Genomic DNA, 16,096 nt, shown 5'->3' on the forward strand with positions numbered 1-16,096 from the left:
TAGATTTTTTTTCTTATTTTTCCTCAAGTAGTTATGCGCAGGTCCACCCTCCAGAGCCCGCTTATCGTTGAATTTTGGGACACGCTGTATACATAGATGTAAGGAGAGACTAGATTTCAGATAAAATGGATTAGACCCTTTTTCACCTCGTAGCAAATTGTTGCGAATGCAACAGAATTTTCGTAATGAAAATAATATAACTTTCAAAACAGTAACTAAGCACTCGTCAAGGGCACATTATATAGACTGAACCAATCAACTAACACCACATTCATGTTATTTCATCCCTACCACAATGTAACAAACTTTTTGTATGAACTCAAAACGCTCAAAAGAAACGTTTACTTTTGAATTGTACTTCTGTAAGAAATCACCACTGTTTAGCGATTAATGGCACTACTCTTGTAAACCAGCAGCCTATTGCCAGCAACGTATTATAGTCAACTCAAATTGTCTTTAATTTTACAAGCATGTCGAGATTCTCTACATCTTCTACTTGGGTCTGGCAGCATCACCAATGTAGGCAACACTAACAAACTCATGGACATAAAATCTAAGTCCTTGGTTAATATTATACTTCTAGAGGAGACTTAAGACAATCAAAGCTAAGAATCTTTTCAAGTCGTAATTAGGCCGCAAATTCGGAACAGGTGGTGCATGCAGTGGATGTAGTAGATGCAGTGCATGTTACGAATTTAGGGCCTTTGTGTTGTGTTGTGTGTGGTAGTAATCACAAATGATCTATCGCTGGCTACAATGATAAAGTGCTACACAAGCTACGCTAATATTTTGTAGAAATTTTGTAGAGTAGAAAACTTGATACGGCACATATTGTTCACCAGTTTTTAACCCCGACCGAGTGTGTTAGGGAATAATGCATCTCCCATTTGAAAATGCGTATATTATATTTTAGGCCATGAGAGAGGCGAGAATCTAGATAACAGAAATAATAAGATATTTAACAAGTTACATTATGTGATACTTATAATAATGATTTTAATTAGTTTTAATTTTTTGTGTCATTTTTCAGATAGCTGCAAGTCTTGACAAAGCTCTGAACATAGCACTAAAGCAAGCAACTTCTGCCAATCAACATGTGTACAAAATCTCTTTGGTTAAAGGATTGTAAGTATTAACAAGTTCAATAATACTGTGCATAGTAGTACAATTTATATTTACCACAACATCTGTACTGTATCTATGACGAACTTTACCATTATTCGCAAGCATTATGAGAAATGACAAGACATTTTTATGAACTAATATAATATTAATGAAGAACATTTTACATAATAGATTGAGACGGATTTTTGTCATCCATGTATTGTATCATATCATATTTATTATCATTTAATAACCTTTAGTATAAATTTATTGTGTTACTATAGTTTTAAATCTTGGAAATGCAAATGTTGAACATCAAATGGAATATTTTTATAGAAGCATGACATTGCCCCTTAAATGAATTTGTGACTCAAAGTCATTAGATAATTAGCAAGAACATCCAGTTTATTTTAATTCCTTGTGTTAATGTTATATCCATCACTATTTATCATAAACAAATTATAAATGTCTGCAATGGCATTTACTATGTACCATCTGCTTATTCTACTTAATGTCAAAACAATTTAAACCTTGATATTTTCTTTACAGACCGTTTTACGGATTTCACGACAAAGACCACCTTTACCTTAAGATATTCCTCTACAGTCCTAACTTAATAAAACAAGCAGTAGAACTGTGTAGCAATGGCGCTATATTGGGCCAATCATTCCAACCTCATGAGTCCCATTTGAATTTCACGCTACAATTCTTTATAGACTTCAATCTGTTTGGTATGAGTAACATTGATTTACAAACAGTGAAATTTAGAAGATCTGGGCTATCTCAGAATAGTAATGAACCAGTGATAAGCGATGATGAATTCCATTTGAAACCTGAAAGCATGTGTCACTTCGAAGCCGACTGCATTGCTTCGCACATAATAAACCGACAAAGAATTGGCAAAGGAGATGGAATAGAAAACCCAGGCTTAGAAGAAGTATGGCACCAAGAAATGGAACGAAGAAAACAATTGAATGTCTCAATAGGTTCCAAAACTTTAACTCAAGCAAGATTTGATACAGATCAAACCGAGACACATTACAAGTTTGAGAAGATGATTTTGGTGAAAATATCTGGTTTGATTGACAAACCTGTTGAGAGTGATTTGAACAATGAACTAAAACCGAAGGATGATTTACAGAATAAAAGTGAAACTAATAAACCAAAGGAACCAGTACATTATCCGGCGGAAAGTCTAGAAGGAACACAACTGTTTAATGCCGTTGATGTTAGTATGCATCTCCCAGAGAATTTTGGTACCAATGATAGTATACGGAAAAGCTTAGATGAAACTCTGGTTGGCGATGCAGATGATACTATTGTGGATGAGAATGTCGCTTTGAATTGTAGTCTCTCGTTGCATTACAGTCAAGTTCATTGTAAGTTATTTTAATTGGCTTCTGCAAATTTCATTGTAATTTCTTCAACAGGGTACCACAACAGTGATTAAGTTGCTACAAATAGCTTTAGACAATATTAACATTGGTCATATTTTGCGGTAAGACATCATCGTGTTACCACGAATCATTCTACAGTGAAGAAAATTATGAAAGAACAAAATAAGTACACATAAAATTTGAACTAAAAACAACAACACTTTAAATTTAAATTTGCCCTTGTTATTTCACACACTGGGACTAAAAAGTCTCATTCCGTGGTATTCATTTAGTTGCAATACCAACTAAGATTTTTACCAGAGTACTGAAGGGTAAAATATACTTTTTTTTACCATCATGCCACAAATAAAAAATCCAAGAGTTCAACAAATACTATAACAAAAATGATAATGAGCAATATCATATTACATTTCTAGTGGATAATGACGATCTCGAGCTAGTAGATATGCTTCAAGACATGGATGAAAAACCTATAGAAGAAGACAGCGTCATGGGAACCCCAGCTGAAGCAGAAAAGTACGAAGAGGATTCCGATGACGCTGATTACTCGCAAGCTTTCGATGATGATACGATTCTTTTACATCCTTTCGAAAGGCAAGCCAAAACACGACATTGCCGTACTTTTAATCCAATTTCTTTTGAAAAATAATATTCTTTAATTACAATAATGAACTAAATTTCTTTTTTAATTAAAATAACATTGTGGTAAAAGATTTGATTTTCTAGATATTAGTTAATTGAAAATCGATTATAAAATTTCTTGAAGCGTCCTTAATGTTTACCTTCACTTTAAAACAACTATGCGTCTTTAGGTCTTCCAGTAACATTGTGACTCTTAGCAATGCGTCAATCAGGTATTCTCCTATCAAGTGACGTCTATAATAGTTAAAGGGATCAAACTAAAACCATGTTGACTGACTTAATATTTTATTCCAGTAAAGATGATAATGAGGAAAGTTCACCGAACTGGAATGATTCCTTCTGGGATGGAGCAAATATACCACAGCTTGATGGAACATGTGACGATGAACGTAAGATACTTTCAGATTTATCCACTAGATTCGTATAAATTTCTCTTTCATCTTTTCTTTGAATTTCATTGATTCCAGATATTAAAAAAGTTAGAAAAAGGAAAACAAGGCCATTCAAATTAGGATTATCGAGACCTAAGAATAAAAAAGGAATGAAATCAAACCTTCATGTAGAAAACTCTTCAAAAACTGATAATAATAACGATTTAGACGAAATCAATGCTTCCAGAGAAACCATAGATAGTATTTCTGATTTACATCTTAAAAGGACAGTTAAGGCAGATATTCCAAGTGCGCTTGACAATTCTATAAATACGGATTGCGAAAGTGTAAGTAAGCACCAAAAGACTAATGAGTCTATATTAGATTTAGTTAACAAAATATCAGTCAAACATGAAATGACATTAGGAGCTGCCGAGATATATGATATCAATAAGCAATTTGAACCAGTAGCTGGACCTTCTAGAATTAATCTAGCTAATGATAGTACCAATAAAATAAATGATGACTTTAGTGATTCTTATGAGTCTACACCCGAAAATGGAAAAGGAATCGTGAGTTTTTATAATATGTCCAAAATATTCGATATATCATTAGAAGCCAGTCAAACAAACGAACACATAAATCATTCGATGGAGATTTGTAATGAAATGCACATGCATACCTCTGTATTGGAAGAAAACAAATGGGAGCGTGTTACAAAAAACGTACAAGATGAAGTAACTAATTGTTTTGACAATCATAATATGAAACAAGAAATGAATATATCTACAATTGAAGAAAACCGACAAGTCCAAATAGAAATCTCACCAAAAGTTACGCACACCCAACAGAAGACAAATACAGTAATAATAACACCAAAAATAAGGCCGCCAACAAACAGGTACATCGTCACCACATTAGACAATTACAAAATACCCAAACACAAAAACCCTGAACCTTATTTTTCGGACCATAAAGACGTTGGAGAAAAAGTAGAAATCGGACAATTAGTACTGAAACTGCAAAGTAAATTAGCTAGAGATCAAAAGCCTTTAGAAAAAGTGTTGAACACAACAAGCATAGAAGAGTGGCGACAACTCATCTTTTTGCAAACAAATGAAATGTGTGAAGAGACAAAACCAGAATTGTTAAAAACTTTATTAGCTGGAAATAAACAGTGTATTTTACAACCAGTGAAAAGGTCTCCTTTACGAAGCGAAGTTATTAGATGGTTAAATAGCAATAATGAGATGCTAGTAAATAAAGTGGAACATACTGAAATAAGCAAAAATGTAGATGATTTGGAAAATTCGCAAGCTATTGGTTTGAATGAAAATGAAATTAATAGCAGTATAAGTTTAGAAGCTCAGGATAAGGTAAAAACAGTAAATTATACTAAAAACTTTTTTCTTTATTCGTTAAAGTTTAATAAAATATTGCGCAGTACTGAACAGTTTATTTGAAATTCAATCAGAAAACCGGCCTCCTACTCCACAGGATATAACAAATTTAAATTCACTTCAAGTTACAATGCAACCAGACGGATCCTTTCTTTGTTTTGGAAACAGTGAAAGTACAAAGGAGAACAGCAGTATCGAATCACCTACTGTTGAAGTAAGTATCTAGCCTAAATAAACGTCATAACCATATTATTTTGGCGTCTGATGTGGGACCCGGGAGTCATGGAACACTGCACAATCGAAACAGTGAACCGCAAAGCCATCAATATATTAATTTTTTCTGCTGTACAGGGCCAAGACCACGTCAAGCTTGACACTTAACACTTAAATCCAACTCTATGCCGCTTACGATAAGAACGGTCCAAAGTAAAAAGTGTGATGTGCTCTTGACTGTACCTACTATACCAATCAATGTCCATAGTCGACTACGTTAGCGCAATCCGAATTATTTTCCGGATTGGGCCAACATAGTCGGGTCCTTTTTTATTTTACAGCATTTTGAGATTTTGGTCGAATAGGTATAGGCGGTGTCAAAGATCACTTGTTTTTAAAACATTTAATATTCGTACCTTTTCGACCAAATCATGTAGAATAGCTGATTTTTTCGAGATACAAGGGAAGCCGTCATGTTTATTCTTCGCTTTGATGAATAGTCACCCTCCAAAATAACGTGAAGTAAAGAGTGCCTTGTGTAGTGTACGGACGTTTTCCAGGTCGACTTCCTAACTCTAATGTTAATAGAAGTACATGCATCGATAAGAGGAGAATTACACCCCGATCCGACAATAGATCCTATACAAGCAGTCTTTATTACAATCACTAACGATTGCCCTCCGAATCATACATTACCTAAGTCAGAAACTGAAATCCTTGTCGTCGACGATAGGACGCCACCAAAATTACTACATAGATGTGTATTTGATACTGATATTAGTTACGTTGATAGCGAAAATGACATTCTGGAAAGAGTTATTCAATTAGTGAAAAAACATGATCCAGACATCATGTGTGGTTATGAAATTGAAATGAATTCCTGGGGATACATTCTAGAACGGGCACAAGTGTTAGGCTTGGAAATTGTTAAGGAGATTTCAAGAATAACAGAAAAATATCGACAGAAAAAAATGAGGAACGAAGAAAATGATTTCGAAGGTAGAATCATTGGAAGGGTCATGTTCAATGTTTGGAGATTATTTCGACATGAACTAGCGTTATCCAGTTACAGTTTTGAGAATTGTATGTACGAAGTTTTGAATGAGAGAGTACCGAAGTATAGCTATGCGCAGTTATCGGAATGGTGGAATGAGGAATCGAGGATTCTAAGATGGATTCCAGTGGAATATTATTTGACCAAATTGTCCGGCACTTTGAGGATGTTGGAGAAGCTGGATATTATCAGTAAGTGCTGTCAAATTATCCATCTATCGGAATTCACCATAATAGTATTTCCGTCTTTCCTGCTGCGGTCAGCTGTGTTCTGTTTATTGACGTAGCGCAGTAGCCGCTACAATTTTTTTTTATTTACATCACTTTTTTATCAGTTTGAGATTGAATTCTAAATTGAAATGTCTCGTACATGTTTTTGGGACGCTTTCTTTGATTTATCATTTTTGTTTTCTTTCATGCTCAAGCACGTCTTATACTTTGTTTCTGTTTTTAAATCAACTGGAAATACATTTCAATTTGACCTTGCACACCTCGTTAGCACACATTCGGAGTATGTCAATGACGATGAATAAATTTCTGCAGATCGTACATCAGAGTTGGCAAGACTATTCGGACTTCAATGGTGGGAAGTACTATCACGAGGGTCACAGTTCCGAGTGGAGTCGCTTATGCTCCGCGCTGCCAGGCCCTTGAATCTAGTTGCGTTGTCGCCTACAGTGAGACAGCGGGCTGCGATGCGGGCACCAGAATGCTTACCTCTAATTTTTGAACCAGGTAAAAAAGATGTATAGAGTATGTATCTCCTAAATAGATGTGGTCGCGGGTTTTTTTTATTTTGTTGTTTCTGCCGGCTAATGGAAGTTGAAAAATACCCAGGTTACGTCAACACGTGTTTCTGGCTCAGTATTATCGTTAAAACCACTGGTTATACCGTCAAAAGGATATCGACATGCTGATTTTGATTAAAATCTGAATCGCATCGATCGGGCAGTCCCGAAATCAGATGGGTTTCCGAGCGAGAAGATGAACCTGATTCCTACTATCTCTTTCTAATTTGTGAGTTAAAGCAACTATTGTTCCGATTTGAAATGTCAAAAGTTTCCGATCGGCCAGTTGTGAATCGCAATTATGTAATATATAATAAAATGTTTATTTTAGTTATAGAATTTACTTTACATTAACAGTGGATGGTACTTAAATTAAGCTATAAAAAAAATTAAGCTTATCAAGCCTGTGTCAGGAGGTACCGCTCTTCCGTAGCTATAAATGCACATTTAACATTTTTTGCTTATACTTAATTTAATTTTTACATTCCCAAACAACGTCAAAACAAACAATTTTTTTAACAATTTTCAACATTCTTAACTTCTAATTGTAAATTTAATTTTAATCTTAAAATGTATATGTGTGTTAGTGTGTGTATGAATGTGTGTGTGCGAGCGTCAATGGGTGCGCGCGCTCGTGGGTGCGTGTGTGAATATCAAACTAACAGACACAAAATCCTTTAACATGCTGGCTGTGTCTGTCTGGTTAATCGGTTGTAAGACCTAGCAACTCTATTAGGTCCATTTAAGAGCTGGACCTGGATAGTCACTGAGAAAAAATAACAAACTAGTGGAGTTTAAAAAAAAGAATATGATAGAAAAAACATTATGATATTCAATAGAAATATTGTAATTACCAAGATGTCAGGTCCGACTACCTATTTACAGCCTTTGGAATCGAAACCCTTGACCCGTTGAGTCCCAGTGTAGTGCCCTTCATCTGTACAAAATTTTATAGAACAAATTAATAAACTGTCTGGAAAAAAGGGCCGGCAGCTACCTTTTTTTTTTTTTGTTAATCCGTTGGAATCTGCTTACAGATACCCCGGCCCCGCGGGGGCAGAGCCGGGGTTATGTGGGTCTGGGCTGAACCCTGAAGGGGAGCAGCCCGACCGCACTAAACTCGGAGAGGAGGAACACTCCGGGTTCCTCCTCTCCACTGTAGGTGGGGGTACGTGTACGCTGTTGCACTCGTCCGCGCCCCCCCAGCGGCTGGCTGCGCCCCGCGCAGCCCCTCCCCGAGAAGGGAGACACATCGGTCCCCCGACTCCGAATGTGAGGCTCGCCGAACACCAGACGAGCCTTCCATCCCGGGCCCCTTTATGATGGGCAGCGAACTCCCCCGAGTCCGCTACCCAGGGGCCACGGGGGGCCAGGACAGCATCCACTCATCTGTGAAGTTCAGTGGCTGCTCCCCCAGCCCCCGCGGCGGATCTGATGACAGGCTCCGCCGCAACACCTAACGCGCTTCCGCGCGGACTCTCCGAAGAGAGTCCCTTGGAGCGCCCATCTCGGGCCAACCGCCCACATTCGGCCGCGGAGGATAGGACGAGCGCCGGCAGCTACCTTGCCCAACGCATTAGCATAGCTACACAAAGGGAGAACGTTGCCAGCATCTTGGGAACTTTGCCGCTGGGACCCAATATTATTCATATAATTTAAAAATCCTAGTTTAACATTCCAGTATTTAAACTTTTATTGTCTTCTTTACCTTACCTGTATATTATCTTAATTAAACATATCCATTAATATAGCGACATCTCCGCTCCTCTTCTGCTGAGTGAAGAAGCTCTCATAGGTGGCGCTACGGCAAAAAATCATTTAAACTCAAAGATCTGCAACGAGAAAGATAGAAATTGTAAAATCCTTAGCTCAATTGGTAAGAGCAATAACCACATTGAGTCAGCAGACCCGATACAGTTCTTCTTTGTGTTTGTTCAATCTTTGTGTCATAATAACCACATTTATTTATATGTTGTCATTCAGAATCCCGGTTTTACTCGGATCCAATGATAGTCCTGGACTTCCAGAGTCTGTATCCGTCGATGATGATCGCGTATAACTATTGCTTTTCTACTTGCATTGGCCGCGTACAGAACATTACTGGGTAAGATATTGTTTTTGTTTTTTTCCGCATTTCATTCACGAGAATTTTTTTTTTTTTATTATTTTGTATATGTAACTGGTTCCACTTTATTATTACTGTTGGGGCTGCCTCGATACGGTAGTGCCTCAGGGATGTTCGCAGAGACTAGAATTGATAGTTTTCAGACAGTCGTACGCAAGAGAGTGGCATCCCTGTTGGCCAGAGTGAGAGGCAGCACCAACAGTCTTCTTAAGGTGATAGCAGAGAGGATGGACAGCCCAATCCTTAAGTATCGGATATCCATTCTTATTCATGAAAATGAACACTTTGCTTTCTACTAACGTAGTAGTAAGTACCTACTAACACCATATGGACTTGTAACTGTCTGAAATAAATTGTTTCAATTCATTTATATACTGCCTAAAAAGTACTTAAGTTATTTTGGTATTGCTTTCTGGGTTTTTTTTTGATGTCTGTGTTTTTTTCTTTAATGTAATTTATTCGTAGTATCAGACCGGCCTTAGCGGACTTTGCGCTGGTATTCTTTGTTGTCGTGATTGGTTCTTTTACATTATATTTCGTACGTAACGCCTGTCCCACGCTGGGTTGAGTAGTGACCACAACCTTCACTCGCTGTGCTCTTGACAAACCTCTTCCGCTTCCTCAACCACAACGATCCCTTCATACATGCCAGTTTATTTCTGGTACCTTTAACCTGGCCTTTTCAAGGACATTCCCATTCTGGTTGAGATATGCAGGGCGAGCTCTACCTCTCTCACCAAGCTTCCGTCCAGTTTAAATTAAATTCGAGTTTTTTTTGTCTAGTGACGCAGCCTACGAATTCGGAGCATGGCGTCTTAAAATTCCTAAAATAAAATTAGAAACGCTAATCAAAAACGGGTACGTAAACTGGTCACCCGTGGGAGTTGGGTTCGTGAAGCCATCAGTACGAAGGGGCATACTGCCAGCTTTGCTGCGCAGGATTTTGGCTGCAAGACAGGCCGTGAAGAAGGGAATGAAGCTGCAAACCGATGAGGGAGTTAAAAAGGCCATGCATTCCAGACAACTGGGTATGTATCTATTTGGTAGTAATAATGTGCCAGAAAAATCACTCAGATGCCAATATGCAGGGTTGCTTGTTAAATAATAACAACCTTGTATATTACAAACCTCATAAGCAACAACTTTTGTACCATGACTGTTTATAAAACATAATAAATTTACCAAAAGTAAACTTTTAAATTTTTGATGTACTATCTGATACTTTTTAGATCTGCATTAAACGTGCAAGTGTCCCCCCCCCCTGACCCCCACTACCGCAGAGTTATGATTGTTTAGATTGATCTTTTTAAATATAAATTAAATTTTTATTGAATTGATATTCAATTATTTTTTGTGAAATTACTCCACTAGTTTGTTATAATTATTAATACAAAGATCGAACATTCAGAAAAAAAACTCAGAAAAAATTCCTTCGATCCGGTCGGATTCGAACCGACGTGTTCTTGCGTACCGCTACGTGCCAGACGCTATACCAACTAAGCCACGGAACGAACCAACGGACCTCACGAATTCTTCTATGTGCTTGCGTCGTGTCTTTGTACTTGGTCTTTCAACGACTTTTTAGTCGTAGCGCCATCTATGAGAAATCTATGACAGATTTATCACTTTTTAAATATTGTTATTTTTGTATGAAAGTTAAATCTGATGAATAAAAGTCATGGAACAAAAGTTGTTTATGATGTTAGTAACACAGTACTACGAGATTGCCAACGTATTACAAATAGCCCTGTATAAAAGTTATTTTTTCAAATATTTCGACGTCCTCCTATAGTGCTCAGACTAATTGGTCATTGAGCCATCTTGAGGACGAGAAATTAAAACTTCTAAAGGCGGGATGGTCATCAACGTTATGATTGGTTTATGAGTTATAAATATTTTGTCAGGTCGAATTCTCCCGCGATTACCACACATTGGAAATGAAACTAGTTTTTTGGATCTAAATTCCGTATTTTATACCGTTTTTTTCTGATGACGAGCAATAGCTTTATGGGAGTAGTGACAGATAAAGTAGGATAGTTATTTATATGTATGTATACATACATTACGAGGCCGACAGATTTAGGTAAAGAAGTATGGAAAGACAGCAAAAGTCTAGATTCCACACAATTATGATTCAAAGTGTATTCCATAGCATTTAAGTTTATTTGAAAAGAGCAATCCCTAGAGTTTCTTGCTCGTTCTTCTTAGGGAGGTCAGGCGTAGTGAACGAGCATCACGGTGATTCACGCTCCATACTAAGGCGGTCATAAATACGTAACTCCGAAATTATTATTTTTTTTTTATTTTATTACGTTAAAATATGATTAGGTAAACGTAAATTAATAAAATTATACATTTTAAAAAATATTTGACAATATTTAGGTGTAAAAATGTCTCGCAGTAATTTTGTTTTTAGACGATGTATCTAAAACATTTTATACTGCGACTTTTAATGGTAAAACTGTGTAAATAATGATTATTTGTATTAACAATAACCACAAATGAATAAATTAAAACAATAAAAATACATAAAAAAGTTCATTTTACAAAATACAAACAAAACACAAATTATACCAAAATACATTAAATCTCAACAATATTAACTTTAAATACATAACAAGTCTAATACAGCTTTTGACAGTACACCTTTTTTTTTAACAGGTAACTTTCGTAGACCTGTTATGAAGGGATCTGAATGAAGAAGCAGCCTATTTACTAAATCTGTGTTGGTCACAATGCGACTCATTTTACGCGTATGATTTTTTCTAAAAGACTTGATGTATTTGTTAGTCGCTTCAGCTGCTTCTTCAGACAACTCTCCGATTGATAACAAACCGTAATCTATAACATTAGCACCATGAATTAGAACTTTGTGAACGGAAGCAGGCATGTTATACCACGGATACTCGGCAACTAACTGCCGAGCCGTCTCTAAAGCGAACTCTTCGAAGTTCGTCTTATTAATATTATATCCCGAATTTAAACATTGAAGGATGATCCAGCAACGATCTAGGAGATCCTTCTTGATCCCAGTAATTTCAGCGGAAATTTCTGAATTCGAGAAAAACCGCCTGGCTGTATTACCATCGTATGATGTTCCGCTTCCGCCACTTTTAGGCTTATCCACTATAAGCCCTAATCTTTCTCTAAATTGAGTCTGAACACATGATTTTTTTGCAGCAACAAGCATTTTGTCATTAGCGGACCTAGCTTGCCATTTCCTAACATCTAACTTGTACGCGACATGAACAAAATATTCAAAAAAACGTATTAACGCGTGAAGAGGTGATAAACCAAATTCATATTTACTCTCATCGACTTCCTTATTTAAACATTCGTCAATTTTGTTCATTTCACTGGGCAAGGCGTTACAAATAAAACATTTTGATGAAGAAACACCACTAAGTGCATTACACACTTTACCATCTACCATAGTAAGTTGCAAACAATGAGTAATGCGATATTCGCGATCTTCTTCCTTGAAAACAGTAGGCTGCAAGTTCCTTATTTTATCTTTAAAATGAGCTTCTTCCTCAACTGACACTGCAGTCGATTCCTTCAAATATCGGAGGCGTATAGGACGACAGTATCGAGTTGATGAAGGACGAGGATTTTTCCACAAAACTACTGAATTTTCTTTGTTATCTGTTGTCAAAACAAGCTGAAGTGGCACATACGAAGTAACAAACAGGCTACTGTCTTCAAGAGTGGAGTCAGAAAAACACTGTTTATATTCTGAATGCCCTGTACTGCCATGGAAACCCCATTTCCCTATCAAAGATATCTTATCTAGAGACTCATTAGGTACACTATCCAAAACATCTTTTTGAGACTTGAGAATCCGATTGGCAGTATTATCTAATAAACTTTGAAGTTCGACTTCGGCGGATGATTCTGTAACAGTAATATCTGAAGGATAACAGTGTTTTTTAGATTCCACGACACTTTGGTAAGATGGGAAAATGGTTTTTGAAAACTTATTGTCTATAAATTTCTTTACTAATATATATTGATGTCGAGTTAACTGAGCTTCAACAATGAGCGATAAAACTTCGCTAGAATCGATTTCAGGACAAGACAAGCTATCGGACGCATTGAGCAATGACTGTACAAGAGAAGGGTCTTGGTTAGACAAACTAGCCAATCTTCTCCTTTTTGTACGTTTACTGGTGTCGTCAAAGTTAATTCTCGGACGGCCATGCGATGAAGAAGTTGATGGTTTAACTTCGTCAAAGCTCTGAGATACACGTAACTCAGTTCGCTGTACATCAATATTTTCAACGACATGCAGCCAATCTGAATATTTTTCTAAGAATTAAGATCTAGTACGATTCGACTTTGCCCAGTAGTGGGAAATTCGTTTACAAATATTCTTAATTTTAAGGCTTAAAGTCTCTAAATCAATATTTTCGATGTCGTCAGAAAGGGATGATGTTTCGGTCAAAGTGCTCAGGACGTGTTGCATTTTTTCATTTGGATTACCCACTTTAGAGTGCCAAATATCAAAAATTGTCATCCTCGATACAGAACATTTGAAAAATGTACCTAAAACAATATGAAAGCTGAACTTAAAAAAAAATTAAAAATTCAATACTATGGACATGCATACTTTGACACCCCTTTAAGCCAAGAAGAGGCAGCAAGATGCAAATGAAACTTATAGCTCTTAATAAGGACATACTCCTTATTCAAAAACCATATACCTCCGGTGCAGCTCAGCGCAGCCAAAAGTTGTAGGTCTAAAGGAAATTAAGTTATGCCAAAAATTTTCACCAAAAAACTGCCTTCAATAAAAAAATTATATAAAAAAAATATGCATAAAAAAAATTAAAAAAAATTGATAATAAAAGTACATACCATGCTCTTGGATCTCCATGCTTTCACAACACGTAAACACTTGATTTGGAATAGTGACACTCAAAAACAAAGTGATTAAGTTTCGATGACTCACACGTGGTGATAATTAGTCTCGCGATGCGCTCACTTCCGATGCACAAAAGTGAATGATAACGTGACCTAATTACATTGATATTTATAGTTTTTGGAAGCTTGTTAACTAGTTACTAACTTAGTGAGTTGATCTAACCGGGATAAGCCAATGATTTTTTTTGATTTATGGCCTATGGGGGAATCACAGTGGAGCAGTAGCATCAAAAATGACGTTTTTAAGTGTAAAAATTTTACCTATGGGATAAATAATTATTTGACTTTAACATAAACGCCCGAACGTTTCAGGCCTCTAAAAAAAACTTTTCAAACAAACCGACAATTCGTTTAAATCATCCGTGACCATGAACGTTGTTGTGTTTGAAAAACCAAATATACCTGATTTAGATCCGAAAAAAATAGTTTTATTTCCGATTTGTCAGGTCTCAAGCTAATAGCAAATGTGACGTATGGATACACGGCGGCGAACTTCAGCGGGCGAATGCCGTGCGTGGAAGTGGGGGACAGTGTGGTGGCTAAGGGGCGAGAGACGCTCGAACGGGCGATCAAACTGGTGCGGGACAGTAGCTGGAATGCTAAGGTAAAGCTGGACGCTGGAATGGTAAGGTGAGAAATGGGGATTGTAGCATCTGAACCCGGGGTCGGTTTAAAGCAACGCAACCCTAATGAGCCCAGATGCGAGTATCGTGTGTCAAAAATAATTAAATTTAGTCGCATCGAGTTCAGTTGCACCTCGAGAGATGACATTAAATTTGTATCGTCCGAACCCGATTTCATTTTTGATAGATGGTTGGTACATTTTGTTGCTTTAGTCAGCATAAATAATACTAGAGACGCAATGTCCTACAAACAATTGTCAAAATCTGGACGAAAGACTAAAAAAATATTTCTCATTACATTTTTTATTGAAATGATATTATTCAATTATTTTTTATGTGAAATTACTCCACTAGTTTGTTATAATTATTAATACAAAGATATATACGAACGAACACTTATATAAACGAACACTTAGAAAAAATTCCTTCGATCCGGCCGGATTCGAACCTATATAAATCTATATATATTTGTCTTGTTTTTTATTCAATATCAAACTTATAGTATAACGACTGAGTCTTAATTTTTGAGCAGTCCTGTAAAATGTAGTCGAGTAGTTTTAATAGATCTTAAAAGACTGAGTCTGTTTCATCACTACTATATAAGGAATTCATTATTTTTCTAGTTATTTTTTTTTTATTGGATAGAGTTGAAAAAAATACTGTCTTCCGACAAAGTTTCTGTTTCTATTTAACGAAAACAAATTAAGGAAGGGTTAGGTATTACCATGGTATTACAAAATACTTGATACACAAACATTTAACTATAGTTTATAACAAATTATTAACTGTAGAGTTACATGGTTATGTACTTAGAATAATAACGCATAGAAACCTAGCCCGCACACGCTAAGTGAGGCAAGTTAGAGGGTTCCAAACGCGTCCCAGGAGCGCGCGGGCTGTTAGTGCTCAAGGTCATATTGCACCGCGAACAGCTCCAAAATTTTTTGCTAAAAATGACGAAATGTGCGGTAAATGGGTGTAAAAATACAACAGACAAACAAAATAGACACTAACATCGCATTCCACAAGTAAGTAATGCGTTCCAACTCATATTTTTATGTAAATATTCACTAAAACAGAAAAATAATTTCGCGGCAACAAGATACGAAAGTGTTGCAAAGTAACGAATTTTTTTTCTCCCCATTTTGCTATTCTGTTTCAAAATAATTATATTACGTAAATTTTAGTTGGTGCCTGTTATTTGCGCATCTTGAACTAATATTTACTTGAATAAACATTAAATGTTTTCGTTAACTCCTGTAAGTGATGCTATATCTAAAGTAGTTGATTGGTTTGCTGTTAATAACCTACTTCTTAATGAGAAAAAAACAAATTGTGTGAAATTTACATTACCCAATGTTAGAGAGACGGTTACAAACATTGTAGTTAGAAACGAAAAATTGAATCTTGTGGATACAGTTGTATTTCTAGGTATAACGTTAGATGCTAAATTGCAA

The 16,096-nt window shown here is 36.4% G+C and overlaps 1 protein-coding gene across 1 annotated transcript; it reads left to right on the top strand.

Moving 5' to 3' along the window:
- Positions 1 to 1,004: 1,004 nt before the first annotated feature.
- LOC113238997 (DNA polymerase zeta catalytic subunit-like) lies at positions 1,005 to 14,646 on the top strand (the record flags this gene model as incomplete). Its single annotated transcript, XM_026475866.1, has 11 exons — positions 1,005 to 1,125; positions 1,654 to 2,483; positions 2,918 to 3,095; positions 3,438 to 3,532; positions 3,611 to 4,890; positions 5,012 to 5,128; positions 5,688 to 6,372; positions 6,724 to 6,915; positions 8,952 to 9,072; positions 9,877 to 10,121; positions 14,463 to 14,646. Coding segments are annotated over 11 exons (4,048 nt in total), but the record flags the coding sequence as incomplete, so codon positions are not given.
- Positions 14,647 to 16,096: the final 1,450 nt, after the last annotated feature.

This window comes from Hyposmocoma kahamanoa, unplaced genomic scaffold (genome assembly GCF_003589595.1).
Source record: "Hyposmocoma kahamanoa isolate Upper Pololo Valley unplaced genomic scaffold, ASM358959v1 99037, whole genome shotgun sequence".
Lineage (NCBI taxonomy): Eukaryota > Metazoa > Arthropoda > Insecta > Lepidoptera > Cosmopterigidae > Hyposmocoma > Hyposmocoma kahamanoa.